Source organism: Microtus pennsylvanicus, chromosome 1 (genome assembly GCF_037038515.1).
Source record: "Microtus pennsylvanicus isolate mMicPen1 chromosome 1, mMicPen1.hap1, whole genome shotgun sequence".
NCBI classification, from domain to species: Eukaryota; Metazoa; Chordata; class Mammalia; order Rodentia; family Cricetidae; genus Microtus; species Microtus pennsylvanicus.
In genome coordinates, this window is record NC_134579.1 from 137,414,728 (window position 1) to 137,436,111 (window position 21,384).

Consider the following 21,384-nt stretch of genomic DNA (forward strand, 5'->3'; position numbering starts at 1 on the left):
GCAACTCAAAATATAATTTGGCTGGATGGTGGCACGCAGGAGGCAGAAGCAGGTGGATCGCTGTGAATTCAAGGCCAGCCTGGTCTACAAATTGAGTGCCAGAGCTACACAGAGAAAGCCTATCTTGGAAAACAAAGCAAAATAAAATGGAAGAAAGAAAGAAAGCCAACCAAATCCATATGTATAATATAATATACATACTAATTGTGTTATCATCTAGATTTTAAAGTCCTGGGCTAGCACTCGTAGGGCTCTAGGTTTGGTGTAATAGGACACACAGTCCTAGCCCTTGGGAGGTGGAGGCAGGAGAATCCAGAGTCATCCTGAGTTACTTGAAACCGTATCTGTCCCCAGCCCCCTAAGTGTTTGGTCCTGTTCTATTGCTGATGGCTGGTACCCTCTGAGCCTGTTTCCCTATCACTGACTTGGGAGAATAGGAGATGTAACCTACATCTGGCTAAAGCCTCTTGTTTCTTCAGGCACATTCCCAGGCTCACAGCCCCAAGCACCTGCCAGCCCCAATCTTATAGCGAGGCCTCCGCCCCCACCCCAACCTCGAAGACCCAGCCCTCCCAGGCAGGGACCTGTGAGCAGCGGGCGTCGTGAGTGCTACTTTGACACAGCGGCTCCAGATGCATGTGACAATATCTTGGCTCGAAATGTGACGTGGCAGGAGTGTTGCTGTACTGTGGGTGAAGGCTGGGGCAGTGGCTGCCGTATCCAACAGTGCCCGGGCACTGAGACAGGTGGGCATGCGCTGTGGGGAGACAGGGGCCAGGCACTGAGACGAGAGGGCATGGGCTGTGGAGAGACACAGGGCCTGGGCACTGAGATGGGCAGGCATGCGCTGTGGGGAGCCACAGGGCCCGGGAACTGAGACGGGAGGGCATGGGCTGTGCAGAGACACAGGGCCTGGGATATGGGGGCTGGAAAAAGGATATTGGGTCTAGGGTTGAGTTACTGGATCTTCCAGGAAGGTGGGCACCAGGTCAGAAGTGGGCACTAACTGACCCTGGCTTTAGCACTTGGTAGGGGACTAGAGTCAGCGGGCGCGGGCAAGGACTGGGACTTGGGTTTCTGGGTTCATCCTTGCTTCTGTGTGCAGCTGAGTACCAGTCATTGTGTCCTCATGGTCGGGGCTACCTGGTGCCCAGTGGAGACCTGAGTGCCCGGAGAGGTAAGGCCAGACTTCAACCGCCACCACCTGCAACCCCTAGGCTCTCACCCTACCCGTTTCTTTCCCTCCCTCCCTCCCTCCCTCCCTTCTCCTCCCTCCCTCCCTCCCTTCCTTCTCCTCCCTCCCTCCTCCTCCTCCCTCCCTCCCTCCCTCCTCCCCCTCCCCCCTCCTCCCTCCCTCCCTCCCTCCTCCTCCCTACCTCCTCCTCCCTCCTTCCTCCTCCCTCCCTCCCTCCCTCCCTTCTCCTCCCTCCCTCCCTTCTCCTCCCTCCCCCCCTCCCTCCCTCCCTTCTCCTCCCTCCCTCCCTTCTCCTCCCTCCCCCCCCTCCCTCCCTCCCTCCCTCCTCCTCCCTCCCTCCTCCTCCCTCCTCCTCCCTCCCTCCCTCCCTCCCTCCTCCTCCCTCCCTCCCTCCCTCCTCCTCCTCCCTCCCTCCCTCCCTCCCTCCCTCCCTCCCTCCCTCCCTCCCTTCCTGAAGAGTGGATCTCATTAGTAGCCCAGATTGGCCTCAAATTTGTGAGTCACCCAATTTCTCTTCTTCCTTCCTTTCTCTTTTTTTCATTTATTCTTTTTCTTTCCTTTCTTTTCTTTCCTCCTTTTTTCTTTTTGGTCTTTCTTCTACTACTTCTTCCTCTTCCTCCTCCTCCTACTTCTTGAGATAGAGTTTCTCTGTCTAACCCTGACTGTCAGGGAACTCACTCTGTATGTAGACCAGGCAGGCCTCAGGCCTCAGACTTACAGAGACCCATCTGCTTTTGCCTCCCGAGTGCTGGGATCAAAGGTGTGTGCCCCCACGGCCCAGTGTGTCTTTCTTTTCTTTTCTCCTTTTTAATTTGTGTTTTTGAGTACAGGGTCAGGTAGCCCAGGCTAACCAAGAATTTGCTAAGCAGCAAAGGCTAACCTTGAACTCTTATTCTTCTTCTGACTCTCACCTCTTGACTACTGGGATTGCATGTGTGCTTCAACATACCTGGCTTCATCTTCTGTCTCTCACTTTGATTCTCTTAGAATTTTCTGCCTCAGCCTCTCCTCTGGTCCCAGTTCTCCTTGTCTCACCTTCTGGGTGCCATTGCTATCTCCTTCTGTCGTGACTGGTCATCCCATACTCCCCTCGTTTCTCCTAGATCACCCCCCCCCCGCGCGCGCGCGCGTGCTCATCTCTCTCCACCTTTTCCTGCAGATGTGGATGAATGCCAACTCTTCCAGGACCAGGTGTGCAAGAGCGGAGTGTGTGTGAACACCGCCCCGGGCTACTCTTGCTATTGCAGCAACGGCTTCTACTATCACGCACAGCGGCTGGAGTGCGTTGGTATGAACCCCACCTTCCCCCACCCCCAGCTCTGGCCGTGCCAGTCCCAAATAGGAATGTGGCTATCCCAGCAGGAAGCCCTTCTGAAGTCTAGACTGCATCCATCACTCTTGTCAGTGAGCTGGGGAAATGTGAAACGGAGTTCAACCTGGTAACCGCCTCACTCCCCTGCCCCATACCGTCCTAGATAATGACGAATGTGCCGACGAGGAGCCCGCTTGTGAAGGTGGCCGCTGCGTCAACACGGTGGGCTCTTACCACTGCACCTGCGAGCCCCCACTGGTGCTGGACGGCTCCCGGCGCCGCTGCGTCTCCAACGAGAGCCAGAGCCTCGGTAACCCCGCCCACAGACCCGCCCAGCCCCACCCCCGACTCCCAGCCGCTAGATCCCTAGGCCACGCCTTCTTCAAGGCCACGCCCCTAGTGCCTGGATCTCACAGACACCCGCCTTCCTCTTCCTCCAGAGCGCTGGCATTAAAGCCGTTGAGCCACAATGCCTCTGGCCCACACTGTTTTGCTTTTGATTTTTTACCCCCAAATTATTATTTTGTAGTATAGGCTGATCTGGAACGCATAGAAATCTTCCTGCCTTGGCTTTCTAATTGCTGGGATTACCGGGATGAGAGGACAGGGGTTACTTCTCTTTTGGGGTAACCTGACCTGGTGGTTGAAGGTGAAAGTTTCAGTGCTGGTCTTTCATTTTCTTGCTCTGTATACCCGCACACATTTCTTCGGCCTCGGGTTCCTCTCATTTTTTACATGCAGAGTCTCACTATGTAGTCCAGGCTAGCCCAAACTCAGATTAACTCTTGCCTGAGCCTCTCGGTTTCTGGATTTACAGGCCTGCTCTACTACAGGTCTCTCTCTCTCCACCTATCTTAAGTCTCTTTGTCTCTCATACAGTCTGTGTGTCTCCCCTGCTTTGCCTTGGTCCATGGGCCCAAATTCTCTTTTCCTGTTTCTGTTCCTACAAAAATTACTGAATTTTGAGGCTTCATTTAAATAATGATCAGGGTGCAGGGTGTGGTGGGCGCACCTGTGATACTAGCTGCACAAGAGATGGCTGAACCACAAGTTCTGGGCCAGCCTGAGCTACATAGAGAGACCACCTCAAAGATGAAAACGCAAACAAAAAACCACACACACACACTAATGTCCAGGGAAGTAAAACAATGGCCCTCATTTCACAGAACCCTCTGGAGGCTGGACTCGGGTCTGTGTGGGATGGCCCAAGTTCCAGTCTGGCCTGACACATCCTGTCATTGCCCGTAGATGACAATCTGGGAGTGTGCTGGCAGGAAGTGGGGCCTGATCTTGTTTGCAGTCGCCCGCGTCTAGACCGGCAGGCCACCTACACAGAGTGCTGCTGTCTCTACGGAGAAGCCTGGGGCATGGACTGCGCTCTCTGTCCTGCCCAGGACTCAGGTACCATACATCTCTGCACTGCCCCCAGGGGACCTCTTGGCATCTGTACGTCCATTGCAGCCCGTCCCAAAATCAACAGAAATCTCAAGGCCTGAATCACCCACTCCCACCGCTCTGAAGTCTCTCACCTTAAATGCCTGGTTTCTAGATCACCCCCCCCCCACCGCCAAGACACCACCTGTGAGACACCCCACTCCAGACACCCCACTCCAGACACCCCGGGGCCCTTAGATCCCAGGAGCCATTGCCCACACACATCTCGCCCTTCAGACTCTGCTCATAGCCCTAACAGCTGCTGACGGTCATTGCCTTGGGCATCCCCACATCAGATTATCAAGATTCCAACACAGCCCCAAAGATCTCTGGTCCCTCCTACTAGCTCCTTAAAAATATGAGCCCCAAATCCCAGGCTTGCTTCCTCCAAATCCCAGAGGTTCAAGCTCCCTTCAGGCTCCTTTGGCTCTAAGTCCCAGTGTTCAGCCAGCCCATTGATTTTATAGCCATAAAACACCTTCCTCTCATTTCTTCAGGTTCCTCGCCCAAGCTCCCATGTTTCCCCAAATTCCAGCACCTTAGTCCCTGCACCGTAGCTGCAGTCTAAGGATGCTGTATCCCAAGATCTCAGAATCCTAGAATTAGTCTGGAACCATCCGAAGCCCTCCCAGAGCTTTTCCTATGTTGCTGGGGGAAGGGTACATGAACAGAGGGTACTGACCGTGGTATATCTTGGCTCCTGTTCACAGATGATTTCGAGGCCCTTTGCAATGTGCTGCGCCCCCCTGCATATGGCCCACCGCGCCCAGGCGGCTTTGGACTCCCGTACGAATATGGCCCAGATATAGGCCCACCTTACCAGAGTCTCCCTTATGGTCCAGACCTGTATTCACCACCTGTGCTACCCTATGACCCCTACCCAGCCCCTCCTGGACCCTTTGCTCGTCGGGAGGCCCCTTATGGCGCCCCACCCTTCGACATGCCAGACTTTGAGGATGACGGTGGTCCCTATGGTGAGTCGGAGGCTCCGGCCCCACCTAGCAGAGGCACTGGCTGGACATATAGATCCAGAGACACCCGTGGTTCCTTCCCAGAGCCTGAGGAGTCCTCTGAGCGTGGAGGCTATACAGGTGAGTAGCGCTGCCAGAGATACCAAGCAGACAGTCAAAAAACACAAGGGGGTGGAGATGCAGAGAGAGAGAGAAGGCAGAAGGCGAGTCACGTTCAGAAATGCATAAGAGCAACTGAAGGTGACTCATGCCTGTAATCCCAGCATTAGAGAGGCAGAGGCAGGAGGATTGCTGCAAGTTTGAGGTCATCCTGGAATGCATAGTAACACCTAGGGTCTCAGTACAGCGCCCCATGCAGTCTGGGAGCGGGAAGGCAGATTAGGATGAGACCCACACAGCCTGGGAAGCCAAGAACCAAAAGGAAGAAGGAGACAAAGGGACCTAAGGCAGAGCTCTCCCGGTCATAGCTCCTTGTGTTCTCTGCAGGAGCCTTGGCTGAGCCCTATGAAGGCCTGGAGGCTGAGGAGTGTGGGATCCTGGACGGCTGCGCCCATGGCCGCTGTGTGCGCGTTCCCGAAGGCTTTACCTGCGACTGTTTCGATGGCTACCGCCTGGACATCACCCGCATGTCCTGTGTTGGTGAGGAAGGGGAGCAGAGGGAACAGTAGTTTGACCAGAGGGTGATCAGGAACCTCATTATAGACAGGAACCAGGCCATCCTAGGATGAAGAAATTTATTCTTGCTGGGGGTGGGGCTTGACTGAAGATGACGTCAGAGTAAGACTCCTGTACATGGCAGAGCTGAGGTTGGGAATATGTGGACATTGTTTATTTATTTGTGTTTATTTATTTATTTATTTTGCTGTTCTGAGGTTAGAACCAGAGTTTGATGCTGTCTAAGCAGATGCTCTACCACTGAGCCAGGCCCCAGCCCCTCACTGGGGGATTCTAAGCAGGGCTCTCCCACTGAGCCACAGCCAGCCCCTCACTGGGGGATTCTAGGCAGGGGCTCTCCCACTGAGCCACACCCCAGCCCCTCACTGGGGGATTCTAAGCAGGGCTCTCCCACTGAGCCACACGCCAGCCCCTCACTGAGGGATTCTAGGCAGGTGCTATGGCTCACTAATCCATACCCCAGCTCCTGCACATGAGGCTCTGAGAATTGTCCATGCTACCTTGGGCAATCTTCTTGATCTCTTTGCAAAACCACAGCCTTCCCACATGATTGGGGTAGTAATCATGTCTGCCTGTACGGGGGGGGGGGGGGGGGGGGGGAGGGGGGAGGGGGAGGCAAGTGCTTGCAACCAGGAGCTGTGAGGGGCTCCGAGACCCCCGTCTCAGACTATCAGTTTGCTCTGTGGCCTGAGACTGGGCACTGTGTCTTGCTTAGCTTTCCTCATCTGGAGAAACAAAACAAAATAAAAATCCCACAAAAAAACACAGTGAGAGATCCCGCTTCATAGAGTTCCTGTGAATGTCAGTGATGTCGAACACCCTGTGTATATATTGGGGATCAAGGCTACATAGATGCCCCGGTGGCCAAGAGGGCTCCTGTTCTTCAGATGACCAGAATTTGGTTTCCAAAACCCACATTAGAGACCGGGCAGTGGTGGCGCACACCTTTAATTCCAGTACTCGGGAGGTAGAGGCAGGCGGATCTCTGTGAGTTCGAGGTCAGCCTGGTCTACAAGAGCTAGTTCCAGAACAGGCCCCAAAAGCTAAAGAGAAACCTTGTCTCAAAAAAACAAACAAAACAAACAAACAAACCCCACACAAGACACTCACTACCACTTGTAATTCCAACTCCAGGGAATCCAACACCCCCTTCTGGCCTCTGTGGGTATTGCATACAGGTGGCACACACATTTGTAAAAAAAATAACACATTAAAAAAAAATTAAAGAGGCTCAGAAAAGTGAACTGAGTTCCCCGAGGTCTCACAGCAGAAATAGCAGTGTGCTGGGCACCCAGAGACTAGGAGAGTGGCGGAGAATGAGATCCGTACCACGTGTGGCTTCCAGCGAGGCGCGGAGCAAGTGCGCCTGTGCTGGGCCACAGTTAGCATCTGTGTAGCACAGAGGCGCAGTACCTGCCTCATGGGCTTATGAGGGGGATAGAATTAGTACAGGTTCCACGCTCACAGGGTTGACTGATATGTAGATATTTACGACTGTCCATAGCGATATTTTCTTTTACAGTTTTTCTTTACTATTGTTTGTGTTTACTATACATGTGGAGGTCAGGGTACAACTCTGTGGCATCGGGTTTCCCCTTTCACCTTTACTTGGGTTTCGAGGATCAACCTCAGATCATCAGGCTTGCACAGAATTCCCTTTATCCCCCTGACCCATCTCACAGGCCAAAACACAGGGCTATTAAACCGCCTGCCTGGGCTCACACAGCCAGCGGGTAGCAAGTGATATGTTGCATTCCGTAGAAAAGGCTTAAGGTCTGTGATTCTCTACCTCAAAAGACCATGGAGATGGGCTTCTCTTCCCGGGCTCGAGTAACGGTCTTTTTACCCCTTCCCCCAGACATCAACGAGTGTGACGAGGCTGAGGCAACCTCCCCACTCTGTGTCAATGCACGCTGCGTCAACACCGATGGCTCCTTCCGCTGTGTCTGCCGTCCAGGGTTTGCACCCACACACCAGCCACATCACTGTGCGCCTGCGCGACCCCGAGCCTGAGCACCTGCACTTGGCGCCCCATTACGCCTGCGCTCTGGGAGCTTCCAGAGTACGCCTGGCTCCCTCTAGTCCGCGAGTGTGAAAGGATGTCAGCCAGTCTGGACTTAGGATGGACAGACACAGAGGGGTGCCTTTCGCTGCTCTCCATTCCCAGCCCCTCCCACTAGCGCTTTGGGCCTGGCGTGGTCCAGTCCTGGGTCCACTGTCACATTCCTTCCCTTTTATAAAATCTTCAATTAAAACACCTATTTTGTATTTTTGGCCTCTGCCTGCCCTTTTATTTTTCCCAAAAGTTGGCTCCACAGTTTGCTGAGTCACTCAGCCACCCAAGAACGCACCATGCCCGACGCCAAGATTGACTCTTACTTTCCATGATTCTCACCAAGTCTGGCCTTGTCCCTCTTGGCCCTCCTGTCTCAGTTTCTCTCTCTTGCCCGTCTTCTCTGGGCAACTTCCCATCTTTCTGTCTTTCCATCTCTTCTTTTCTATCATGCTCTTTCTAATATTCAGAGTTGCTGGGAGTTTTTGTTATTTTGTTTGTTTGTTTTTTCTTCTAAGAGGTTGTTATGTAGCCTAACCCCGTCTTGAATTCCTCCGCCTCCCAGCATCTACGGTTATGGCTGTGCACACCAGGCCTAGGATGGAGGAGGAGGCTGTGCTCTATTCCCTCCAGGAGCCAGGACCATAAACACAAACTATCACAGGTAAGTAGGGGTGTCAGTACTCGGAGGCTCAAGACTCCTTGTCTAGGGTGGGGCCAGCATCACATGGTTTTACTATTGAATTATACACTTCAAATGGTGAGGTCTGTGAATTATAATTCAATGAAGCTGAAAAAAAATTTAAAAATTGTGAGGGGCTTAGAAAATGGCACAGTGGTAGAATGCTTGCTGAGATTTCAGCAATGAAGAGCTGTGATGCCCCTGCCTAAAATCCCCCAGTGAGGGGCTGGGGTGTGGCTCAGTGGTAGAACCCCTGCCTAAAGTCCCCTAGTGAGGGCTGGGGTGTGGCTCAATGGTAGAGCACCTGCCTAGCTTCTGAATGCCCTAAGTTCCCCTTCAGTCCTACCAAGAGGGGGTTAAAAAAGAAGAAAAGAAAAATAAAGGAACCTGTTCAAAGTTGGTTGGGAAATTACTCCTCCGCCTCCCAGCTGAGATCAGAGGAGCCAACCCAAACACTAACCTCATTCATTGAATCCATAAATATTTCCGTATAATCTGGATGTGAGTTGAGAACCCAGACAAACTTTAGCTCAGTATGATGGCTGGCTGTTCGGCTGGGTTCCTGAAGGGCTGAGACCTCAATGACACAAGGAAACACCTAAGATAAAGAGGAAGTTGGTGCTCCAGAGTGCGGCAGCAGGTTTGTGAGGGCCTAGAGGCTAGAATGGCGGTGGGTTTTAGGTGCCCTTCTTTTGGTATGTCATTCAATTCTGTGTTAGACAGTGCTGGTGACATTTTAGGTATGGGAATATGGAGGAAGAGAGAGGCTTGGAATTTTGGATCCCTTTGGGGAATCTGGAAATATCTGGATAGTTGGATAGTTCAAAAGGAAATACAAGCAAACAAGCAAACAAAATGTCATCAGAACAGTGGTGGTGCATGCCTTTCATCCCAGCACTCAGGAGGCAGAAGCAGGTATATCTCTGTGAGTTCGAGATTAGCCAACCAGAGCTATACAGAGAAGCCTGTCTCCAAAACCAAAAAGAAAAAAGAAAGGAAGGAAGGAAGGAAGGAAGGAAGGAAGGAAGGAAGGAAAGAAGGAAGGAAGGAAGGAAGGAAAAAGGAAATGTAAATGCACTTGCCACCAAGCCTGAGGACTTGGCTTCAAACTCCTGAACCCATAATGATAGGAGCGACCTGCCTTTGTTACACACAGAGACAGTGTTTTCTTTTAAATTCATGCCCAGGAAGAGTTGACCAACACAGAACAGATTCCATGTTTTTGGTTTTTTGGGGTTTTTTTGTTTTGTTTGTTTGGGTTTGGGGTTTTTTTTGTTTGTTTGTTTTGGTGAGTTTTTTGTTTCATTTTGGTAGTTTTTAATCTTAGGGTTTTTATATGTTTTGTTTTGTTTTGTTTCAGAGAGAGAGAGGGAGAGAGAGACAGAGGTGAATTTGTGCGGGCAGAGGTGGGGAAGATCCTGGAGGAGTTGGGGGGAAGGGAAAATATGATAAAGATATATTTTTAAAAATATATAAATTTTTGGAAAAAAATCCATTGTAGGTGTGGACAATTCACAGATACTCCTGTTGTCCCCCACCTCAGCCACTTTACTGTACAGGTGTCGCAGGAGGGGACCGGGAACGGGAGGTCATCAGTGCTGGAGGGCTCTGTCACCACACACACCCTCTCATCCCCCCACTGGAGGCTCAGCAAAGAATCTAGTTTTGTTTTCTTTTGTTTCATTCCTACATCCCCCCACATTAGTCCCCAGCCCTGGCTCTGGGGTTTTTTGGCGCTGACCACGATCAATGCGTTCTCTTCTGGAATGTCCAAAGAAATAAACCAGTTTGTCAGTAACCTGCACCGCAGCACCTCTTAAGTGTCACCACGTGCCGGTGCGGCCAAAGCTAGGCGCGCCCCCTAGTGGCCAATGCTCAGATCGTCTCCCTGGAAGTTGTCTATCACCTCAACAGCTATGCATAAACAGTGTTCTGAAAGAGGGTTATGGTACTATTATCCATTTGGAACCCAGCATTCAGGAGTTTGGGGAGATTGGCTCAGAAAAATTGCCTGGCATATTAAAGTACCCTAGGCAGCTGGACGGTGGTAGGCACACGCCTTTAATCCCAGCACTCCAGAGGCAGAGACAAGCGGATCTCTGTGAGTTCAGGGCCAGTCTATGAAGCGAGTTCTGGTCTATGAAGCAAGTTTCAGGACAGCCAAAACTGTAACACAGAGAAACCTTGTCTCGAAAAACAAAAAAGAAAAAAACAGAAAAGAAAAAGAAAGGAAGGAAGAAAAGGAAGTAAGTACCCTAGGCTTTGCACTGAGTTCCAGACGACCCTGTCCACTCCTTTCCCATCGAAAAGCAAGCAAACAAACATAAACCAACATATGAATACTTGGCACAAAGACAGAACTGTAGACCCAACTGCTTAGGAGGCTGAAGCGGGAGGATCATTTGAGCCTCAGAGTTTAGGGCTAGTGTGGGTTACACGGCAAAACTCCACCTTACAGAACTGAATCTCAAAATAGACAGAGCTTGGGTCCCTGGATATCTGCACTGCTAGCTGAGTCATTCAACCTGGGTATTACCCTAGGAGTTAACTGGGTTTTTTTTTTTTTTTTTTTTTTGGTTTTTGAAGACAGGGTTTCTCTGTATAGCTCCGGCTGCCCTGGAAGGGAACTAACTTTTTTTGGGGGTGGGGATCGAGACAGAGTTTCTCTGTAGCTTTGGAGCCTGTCCTGGAACTAGCTCTTGTAGACCAGGCTAGTTTCGAACTCACAGAGATCTGCCTGTCTCTGCCTCCATAGTGCTGGAATTAAAGGTGTGTGCTACCACCGCCCGGCAGGAAACTAAAGTTTTAATGAACATTTTGAAATGTTCTTGTTGCAGTCACTTAGGCTATATTCTATTCTTAAAAATTATTCATCTTTGTTTTTACTTTATGTGTTTGTGTGGGTGTCACATGTGTGTCCCATGGAACCCCCAATGTTGAAGTTACAGTTGGTTGTGGACCACCTGATGTGGGTCCTGGGAAAAAAGCTCACATCTTCAGGGAGAGAAGTATGTGCTCTTACAACGGAGCCCTTTCTCCAGCCATAACCATTAGAGGTAATGATCTAAATGAGTTCACAGCAATCTCCCGGACAGGCCATGGGGCTTCAAATGTGTTCCTAGGAACTACACTTCATCCACCCCACACACCTCCACATGGTGGGCTCGGACGCAGGAGCGTAGGCAGCAAGCACTGTATTGCGGAGTTATAGACCCAGCACAATCTATCCCCTTCCAGAATACTGCTATGTGACCCCGACTTGTTGTGGGATATTTGATTACACTGTGTGAGAATGTGTCACTGTGATTGGTTTAATAAAAAGCTGAATGGGCAATAGGTAGGCAGGAGAAGTTAGGCGGGACTTCTGGACAGAGGGGAACTCGGGGTTAGAATCTAGGCACACAGGAGACGCCAGTGAGACATAGAGGAGTTGGATGTACAGGTGGGGGAGAGGTAAAAAGCCACATGGTAGAACATAGATTAACAGAAACGCGTTGATTTAAGTTGTAAGCGCTAGTGGAACAAACTTAAGCTAAACTCAGGCTTTTATGATTAATAATAAGTCTCCATGTCATTTGGGGACTGGCAGCTTAAAAGAAAGTTCCACAAGAAAGTCAAACTACACCGCCTAGCCTGGAACTGTCTGTATATACCAGGCTGGCCTTGAACTCACAGAGATCCTCTTGCCTCTGCCTCCCAAGTGGCTAGGACCATAGAGCTATGCTGGAATTAAAGACAGGCACCGCCACTCACTGCCTGCCTAATCTTAGGGGTGATGGGACTGCAGATGTAGCTCAGTCACAGAGTTTCTGCCTGGTGTGCAGGGAGTACTGTGTTTGGTTATCGGGATCATACAAACTAGAGCTGGCTCATGCCTACGGGGATTAGAAAGTCAAGATCACACTGAGTTAGAAGTGAGCCTGAGTTAGGGGACTGTCGAGAAAACTGAAGAGAGGGACCAGCAAAATGGCTCAGTGGGTAAAGGGGCTTGCCACCAAGCCTAATGACCTGAACTCTATCCTAGGATGTGCATGGTGCTCCCTAAAATGTAATGACAATAAATAAAAAGCCGGGCACTGGTGATGCACACCTTTAATCTCAGCCTTCGGGAGGCAGGGGCAGGGCGGATCTCTGTGAGTTCAAGGCCAGCCTGGTCTACAGAGTGAAACTTGAGCACAGGACACCTCAAAGCCCACCCCCACAGTGACACACTTCCTCCAACAAGGCCACACCCCCAAACAGTGCCACTCCTTTTGGGGGCCATTTTCTTTCAAGCCACCACAGGGGCCTTGTTTCTGAAATATGTGTGACATGGACACAGAAGGGAGGGGCTGGGAAGGGGTTCAGCAGTGGCTGCTGCTCTAACTCGCTTCCTATGGCTGTGATATGATATTCTGACTGAGTAACTCGGGGAGGAAAGGATTTGTTCGACTGACATATCCCAGTAAGGCCCCTCGTTGTAGGAGGTCAGGGAAGAGCCTCAAGCAGGAACTGAAGCAGAGGCCATGGAGGAAACCTGCCTACTGGTTTGCTCCTCCTGGCTCTCTCAGCCTGCTTTCTTACTTACCTCAGGACTAGCTACTCAGGGATAGCACCGCCCACCGTGGGCTGGTCCCTCCCACATCAATGTTTAATCCAAACAATGCACCACAGACTTGCGCACAGGCCAATTTAAGAGAGTTAGCTTCCCCAAGGGCCCTAGTTTGTGTCAAGTTAATAAAAAAAAAAAACCAGCAACCACCAAACAAACAAAAAACTTACTGGCATCCAGCTCATCCAGAGGACCTGAGTTAGGTTCTCAACACTCAGGTGGTTCACAACCACCTGTCACCCTAACTCTAAGAGATCTGACACTTTCTTCTGGCCTCTGTGGGTAGCTACGCTTATGTAGAAGACACAGGCACACACATAACACATAAATAAAAGTGTTTAGAAGAGAGGGAAGCAAGGATGCAAGCAAAGTAATAGATATGCCTGTATAGATATTTATGAACTATGCGTAGTGGCACATGCCTGAATCCTAGCTCTTGGGAGGCAGAGACAGGGAGGATCGGGATGAGCCATGACTCAGCCTTATCAAGTCTGAGGCCAGCCTAAGCTACATGAGACTATATCAGGAAAGAAAGCACCGTGGGGCTAGAAGGTAGTGGACACCCAACTTGGATCAAGTCCCCCCTTCCTGAAACTGCCTCACCTAGAGTCCGCGCCAAAGTAGCCATAAGCCCGCGCCCTCTGCTTCCTGTGTCTGTCTGACCTCCCCACGCCTCTCTCTCTTTGCTAGGCTGTCGCCAGCCATACCTATCTAATAACAAGATCCATCCTAACCTCAGGACCCTCATGCCAGCCCTTTCGGGCCTGGAAGGAATCCCCTCCACTCTGTGGGAGGCTGGCTCAGTGAACTGAGCACAGTCCCCACCCCCCATCCCCCATCCCCCCACCCCCGGGCCGAGCCCCCTGCCCCGGTGAGAACAACCTAGAGCTACAGCCAACGCCCAGGATATGTGTTTTCAGTGATAGCGAGGGGAAAGCCAGTATGGACATATTCCTGATTCTGTGAATATAAAATTCAAAACAGATGCGACCAATGTCTGCTCTAAGAGGCAGAGTGGAGGGCAGCAAAAGAAGACACTTGTCACCACGCCTGAGGGCTTGAGCAAGGTCTCCGAGTCCGACAAGGTGGATGGAGAGAAGTGATTCCGTGTGTTCTGATATGCACCCCGCCCCCCCCACAACACACACACAAAATGAAGCAATAAATGTAATAATGGAAGAAGAAGTCGGAGTGACCGTGACCTTGGAGGAAGGGGAGTGGACTGAAAGGGTCCTGGGGGAACGCCCTGGGGGCTGGAGATGGAAGCTGGGACAGACGGACGCGAGGAGTCTTTAGTTGGTGAACGTCCATCTAGCTGCTTATCCGTTCTTTTACTGCACCCCTGGGCTCCCACCAGCGTGGAAAGAGACCATTCCCAAGCCCCCGCCTCCAACCTCCCATTACAAAGGGCCTTGCTGGCCTGTCCCCAGGTTGCTCAACATTTATCCCAACGCATGTTCCAGACAGCTCCGTGGAGGTCGGAGTGGTGGGTGGGCGAACTCAGGCCATGAGAGAGCTTGGGCAGTGCGGAGAGGATGGGGCTTCGGTGCGGGGTCAGGCGCTAGTTTTCGTTATCGGAGGGGATACTCTATAAGCTAGAGTCTGAGTTTTCTCGTGCACCCCTTCCAGTCCCTTTCTCAGCAACGGGGGTGGGGTGGGGTGGGGCACACCTCACAATTTATTTACATGAAGTTTTGTTTTATCGGCCTGTAGCCAAAAGACTCAACTTCAAATTGTGAATTTTCAGTCTGCCTTCTTCTTCTTCTTCTTCTTCTTCTTCTTCTTCTTCTTCTTCTTCTTCTTCTTCTTCTTCTTCTTCTTCTTCTTCTTCTTCTTCTTCTTCTTCTTCTTCTTCTTCTTCTTTGTACTGGAATGTTTATTTTAAGTCGCTTTGCAGCAATGAGGGGGCTCAGTGAGCTGTCAGGCCCGATGACTTGATTTTGATACCCTGGATTCATAGGGTGGGAGGGCAGAACTGGTTCCTGCGATTTGTCTCCTAAACGCACACTTGCTCTGAGGTGGGTGTGCGTGCGCATGCATGCACGCACGCACGCGCACACACACACACACACACACACACACACACACACACACACACACACATTTAAAAATAAAGGAATAGAAGTATTTTGCTTCCTGCCAGGACCTTGTGCTTATGAAGTTCAAGAAATAAAAAAGTTCTGTCTTCAGTTCTTTCTTGGCTATGAAAACTTCTCATTTCCTGGTCATTACAAGAAATAATTTTGTCTTGTAAGAAAGGGAGGTATTTGGCAACCCCTGGGTTACCCTTGAAGATATTGGAAGGTGTGGTTAACCTTAGGAAAAAAGCCCTCACTCTCTGTAGCTAGATAGGAAAGCATCTCAGAGAACATGGGGTTGCAGTGGAGGGCCAGGATAAGCGTGGACCCCGCAGGCTAGGAACAGGAGAAGTTTGAATGGCAGTGAAGTTAGAAAACAAGTAATTTAAGGAGTAGGAGTGTGGCTCAGTGATAGAGCCCCTGCCTAGAATCCCCCAGTGAGGGGCTGGAGTGTGGCTCAGTGGTGGAGCCCCTGCCTAGAATCCCCCAGTGAGGGACTGGGGTGTGGCTCAGTGGTAGAGCCCCTGCCTAGACTCCCCCAGTGAGAAGCAGGGGGTATGGTAGAGTAATTTCCAACCCTGTCAAAAATAAGAATAATAAAATAAACAAAAGGGTAGTGTGTAGTGGCACAAACCTTCAGTGTCAGCATTAAGGCTGAGGCAGGATGAAAATTTGAAATCAGTTTGGTCTAAATAATGAGTCCAAGCGAACCCGAGTCAGACATCAAGACATGGTGGCTGTTCACGGGGCCCCCAGCACTCACATGGCAGCTCACAAATGTATATAACTCCAGTTCCAGAGGATCTGACGCCATCTTCTGGCCTCTGTGGACACACACATGGTACACAGACACACATGCAGGCAAAATACCATACTCAAAAAAAAAATTTAAAAAAACAATCTCTGGGCAACAAAACCCAAAGTAGGCTAGGTATGGTAACTCCTACAGGTAATTCTAGTGGGGAGATGAAGAAGCAAGAGGATCTGTGGTTTCAAGGTCATTCTCATTATGTAACAAGTTCAAGTATCTGCGCGGGCTTACTCTCAGTCTGGTGGCAGGGTAGGTGGGGCAGGGCTGGGTCCTAGACGCCTGGACCAGTTGATGATTCTGCCTCGACTCTGTCCAAAACACAGGATAGACGGCTAGCTACCATGACTGAGGGCTTCCTGGGTGCCCTTCCCATCTCTCGGGGTTGTAGGCAAACACAAAGGCAAGTTCATCTTTTTCTTCCTTACAGATAAGAGGGCTGAGGCTTAGAAAGCCCAAGGCTCAAGCCAGATGGTAGTGGTGCAAGCTTTGAATCCCAGCGCAAGGGAAGCAGAGGCAGGAGGATCTCTGTGAGTCTGAGACCAGCCTGTCTACAGAGTGAGTTCCAGGACAGCCAGAGCTACACAGAGAAATTCTTTCTTGAAAAACAAAACAAGTACAAGGCCCAAGTCAGGGAACCAGCCTGGAACCCACATCTCCTGTGGCCTAGAGCTGAGTTTTATTTCTTATGATATTTTTTAAAGAAGGTCTCACTATACAGCCTAGAATGGTCTGGAACTCACAGTAATCCTCCTGTCTTCAGAGTGTTGGGATCAAAGGCATGGGCCTCCACCTGAGCTCCAGTTGTTGGAGTTCAAATCCTGAATGTTGAAAACTAACTGCAGAAACCAACCTGAGTACATCTGACTGCAAACGGGGGCATTTTAACAGGACAGAGCCACCATGACTCCTGATGTAGCTCAGAATTCCCAAAAAGGGGGTGCAAGAGTGCACACACATTCCATGTGAAGCTGCACGCACACACACACGACATGTTAAGACACATACATGCATAGACTTTTGCATGGACACACACACATTCCATGCGAAGTTGGATGTGCATACACACACTACATGTTAAGACGCATGTACGCATACTTTTGCATGGACACACACACATTCCATGTGAAGCTGAATGTTGGTGTATCAGAATGATAAAATACACAGCTGGTGTTAAGGCAGCTGCTGTCAAGCCTGACGTTGTAAGTTCAAACCCAGGGACCCACATGTTGGAAGGAAAGAGCCAGCTCTCACTGGTTGTCCTCTGACTTCCACAAGCATGCTGTGACATGGGTGGTAAACACACACACACACACACACACACACACACACGAAATTTAGGAAGTTTTAAATGGATAATAAAAAAAAATCAGAACCCAATATAATGAGTGTACTTTGTATCGATCCCAATTCAAACAAAAACAATTGCGAGTTTGTTTCCGAGGCAACGAGGACAGGCTCTTAGATAATATTAAGAACTTTTTGCCAGTTTTGTTAGCGTTGGTAGTTATGTAAGAGAACACACCCTTCTTCCCCCTCCCTCCCTTGCCTCTCCCCTTTCTCTCCGTTGTTTTGTTTTATTATGTTATTATTTATTTCACTTTTTGCATTTTTTGTTTGTTTGCTCCAGGCTACTTAGAGTCTCAGTGATTCTTCTTTGGTTTCCTGAGTGCTGGGATTTGTCCTTTTTGACGGTCCTTGTGTCTCAGCGCTGCTCTATTGCTGTGAAGAGACACCATGACTATGACACTCACGAAAGGACGCATTTACTTGTGGGCTGGCTTACAGTTCCAGCACATGAGTCCATTCTCATCACAGGGAGAGCATGGCAAGGAGGCAGAGGCGTGGTGTTGGAGAAGAAGCTGAGAGCTACAGCCAGATCCACAAGCAGAGAGAGAGAGAGAGAGAGAGAGATTGAGCCTATGGACTTGTGAAACCTCAAGGCTCACCCCAGCAATCAGGCTACACCTTCTAATACAGTTCCACTCCCTGGTGACTAAGCATTCATATATGAGCCTGCGGGGGGGGGGGATTTTCATTCAAATTACCATACCTTGAAATATATAAAAATAGGACTGTGGGCTATGAATGGAACTCAGAGGTGGATTACATGTCTAGTAATGTGTGAGGCTCCAAGTTCCATTCCCAATACTGAGACAGACAAGAGAGAGAGAGAGAATAATCTTGCATGCCAGAGAGGGTATTGGAGCACCTGGAACTGGAGTTACAGAGGGCTGTGATCTACTGTGGATGCTGCAAACAGAAGCTGAATCTTCTGTAGGAGAAGCCAGTGCTCTTAACTACTGAGCCACGTCTCCAGCCCTATCAGTTAAAAAACATATCTATTGAGGGGCACGATGGCGCACACCTTCAAACCCAGCACTAGGGAGGTAGAGGCAGGTGGATCTGTGTGAGTTTGAGACCAGCCTGGTTTATAGAATGAGTTCCAGGACAGCCAGGGCTACATAGAGAAACCCTGCCTTAGAGCAAACAAACAAACACACAAACAATACTCCTTTTTTGTGTGTGAGTGTGCACATGTGCCTGCCGCGATTCTCAAGTGCACCCAACGGACGGAAGACAGCGTTCAGGAGTTGGTTCCAGTCTCCCACCTTGCTGTCACTGTGCTGTTGCAAGCTGGCCCTAGAGCTCCAGATCTGTGTTCTGTCTCTGTCTCCCATCTCACCTTAGGGATGCAGGAATCTCAGGTGAGTATTTAAAGGTGTAGCAGAGATAGACAAATACGGGGGTGTGGAGGATCACGCCCATAATCCCGGTGGTCAGGGAAGCTAAGGCAGAGGACTGAACAGTTCCAGGCCCAGCTTGCACAGGCATTGTATAAAAAAGAGAGACAGGGGTAGGGGAATTAAAGCTGGGTAAAGCGTATGTCTAAGTCTATAGTTTGTTAGGAAATGCCTATGATGTGCTTTCTAAACATTGAAAATAGGACGGGGAGAGGACTCAGTCAGTAAAGTTCCTGCTGCCTAATGACTTTGAGCCCCAGCAACCTCAGTGAACCACATTTGTAATCCTGAGATGTAGAGGTGGATGGCAAAGGAGCTCTGGGGCTTGCTGGCTAGCTAGCCTAGCCCAAACGGTGAGTTCCAGGCCAGGGGGAGACCCTGCCTCAGACAACAATGAATCAAGGCGGGTCCAGAGAGATGTCTTAGCTGCTAAGGTGTATTATAGGCTTTCAAGCTCTGTAATCCGAGTACTATTCCTGAGGTCCACGTAGCTGAGTGAGAGAACAGATTCTGCAAGTTATCCTATGACCTCCACATGTGCCCCCATGACACATGCATGCCCTTCCCACACATTTACAGTCACACACAAAGAAAGAAAGAAAGAAAGAAAGAAAGAAAGAAAGAAAGAGAAAAAGAAAGAAAGAAAGAAAGAAAGAAAGAAAGAAAGAAAGAAAGAGAAAAAGAGAAAAAGAAAGAAAGAGAAAAAGAAAAACAAGCAAGGTGAATAGCTCCTGAATCCTGAAGACTGACATCCAGCACTGACCTTTGATCTCCACATGGATGTGCACACACATGTACATGCACACGTGTGCACTTGTACATCCAAGCACATGCACATAACAACATAAAGAAAGGAAATAAGAAGAAGGAGCTGGAGAGATGGCTCAGTGATTTTTTTTTGTGGGTTTTTTTTTGTTGTTGTTGTTGTTGTTTTGTTTGTTTTTTTTTTTTAATTTTCGAGACAGGGTTTCTCTGTGGTTTTGGAGCCTGTCCTGGAACTAGCTCTTGTAGACCAGGCTGGCCTTGAACTCCCAGAGATCCCCCTGCCTCTGCCTCCTGAGTGCTGGGATTAAAGGCGTGTACCACCACCACCCGGCTGCTCGGCGTTTAAGAGCACTGCCTGTTCTTCCAAAGGTTCTGAGTTCAATTCCTAGCACCCACATGGTGGTTCACAAGCATCTGTAATGAGATCTGGTGCCTCCTTCTGGTGTGCAGGCAGAACACTGTATCCATAAAAAAGAAGAGAAAAGAAAAGGGGATGTAATGTGTTGGAGACACACTTGCCTAGCCCGTATGGGCCTTGGACTTAATCCTCATCACTGCTGGAGAATAAAGTGTGAAGTGTTTAGTGCTCAGAGGAACTACAGGAAACTGTGGCATGACAGCATATGCTTGTGAAAGCCCCCCCGGAGCAGGGAGACTCTCACTCAAGTCCCCAGGAACTCACAAGAGACCGTCCTTGCTGCAATCACACAAGGTTTAGTGACAGGACAGGAACCAGTGCACTGGGGCCGAAACTCATTTCCCACGCAGGGGTAGAGTTCGACCCCGAGTAGCTGGGAGAAGGGGTATTTGAGGGAAGAAACCACAACCCAATAACCCAAAGGGGGTACAGAGAGCGTCATTGGAAAATTCTGAAAATACCAGTGATAATCACAAGGGGGTAACTCCCTGTTTTTCAAGATTATTCTCAAGATTATAATCTAACTTTATGGTCAGCTAGTTCCTGGAACAGAGTCACTGAACTGGCTAACCTAGATTTTTGGTTCTTCTCTCTCTGCTAGATTTTTTTGGCTCTACTCTTTCTGCTAGAGGGGTCTGGATTTATCCGGGTCTTTCATTTGAACTCTCAGCACTAGAGACCCTGGAACAAGATGATCATGAGTTCAGGTCTAGCCTGGGCTACATAGTAGTTTGGGGTTAGCCTGGATTACGTGAACTGCTGTCTCATCACACACCACAGCTGTCCGCAGTATTTTGAGGTCTTTCTCTTCATTCTTTTCTATTCTTTGTGGACCCTTTATGCTCATATATGTGTGTTTTTACATAACTATGTGAACAAATTGTTTATACTGCCCTGCTTTTTCCCTTTCTTAAAATGTAAGCTGTCCCCCAGTTAAAACGTCCCTGTGTAAACACAATCTCCAACATTCGCTGTCTGTTTACTCAATAGGGCAGCCTTGCCAGACGCTGAAGCCGTTCCCAATTTCCTCCCATTATAAATAACGCCCCATGCACATCCTGGTGCGTCCCAGAGGTGGGATTCCTGGGCCAAAGGGTGCGGATGCATTGGCAGAGCACGACCAAACTTGTTTCTGCCTGACCCCGAGCTAGAGTGACCTCATGCAGTTAAAGTGAGATCGCAGTGCTGGTTGTCATTTCCACGTTGGATTCGTGACTCAGAGGCGAGAGAGAATGTCTTCTTTCTTTTCCAGCTGGGCTCAGCTGCTGGGAGCAGGAATCCATTCACGCTGGCTCATGTCAAGGGAGCGGCGTGTGTCAGCAAGTAAAGTCATCCCAAGAAGGCTCTTCTTTGTCCAGGATGGGGCATGCAGATAGACTTTTTCATTTTAATTTTAAATTACGTGTATATATGTCGGGGGGGGCGGCGTCATGTGCATGTGAGTACCGTAGTCTTCGGAGCCTAGGAGAGGGTGTTGGATCCCCTGGAAGTGGAGAGCAAATGGGTCTAGAGATGGCTCTACAGTTATAGATTCCCAAGGTCCACACGGCACCTCAGAACCAGATGGGTGCAGTCCCATAGGATAAGGTGCCATTTGTGCTGCATAGATGTACATGCGGATGTGGTTGTAAGCCATCACGTGGGTGCTGAGACCCAAA

At 49.8% G+C, this 21,384-nt stretch overlaps 1 protein-coding gene across 2 annotated transcripts in view; it reads left to right on the forward strand.

Annotated features, from left to right (window-relative positions):
• Ltbp4 (latent transforming growth factor beta binding protein 4) overlaps positions 1–7,855 on the forward strand; it is a 36,361-nt gene extending 28,506 nt beyond the window's left edge. For both annotated transcript variants that reach the window (XM_075987671.1, XM_075987660.1), the window contains 8 exons: positions 480–746; positions 1,106–1,177; positions 2,355–2,483; positions 2,671–2,817; positions 3,756–3,908; positions 4,652–5,032; positions 5,399–5,551; positions 7,446–7,855. In XM_075987671.1, the coding sequence (XP_075843786.1) occupies positions 480–746; positions 1,106–1,177; positions 2,355–2,483; positions 2,671–2,817; positions 3,756–3,908; positions 4,652–5,032; positions 5,399–5,551; positions 7,446–7,600 (1,457 nt within the window). In that variant the 3' untranslated portion in view covers positions 7,601–7,855. The remainder of the gene's footprint in view (positions 1–479; positions 747–1,105; positions 1,178–2,354; positions 2,484–2,670; positions 2,818–3,755; positions 3,909–4,651; positions 5,033–5,398; positions 5,552–7,445) is intronic.
• Positions 7,856–21,384: the final 13,529 nt, after the last annotated feature.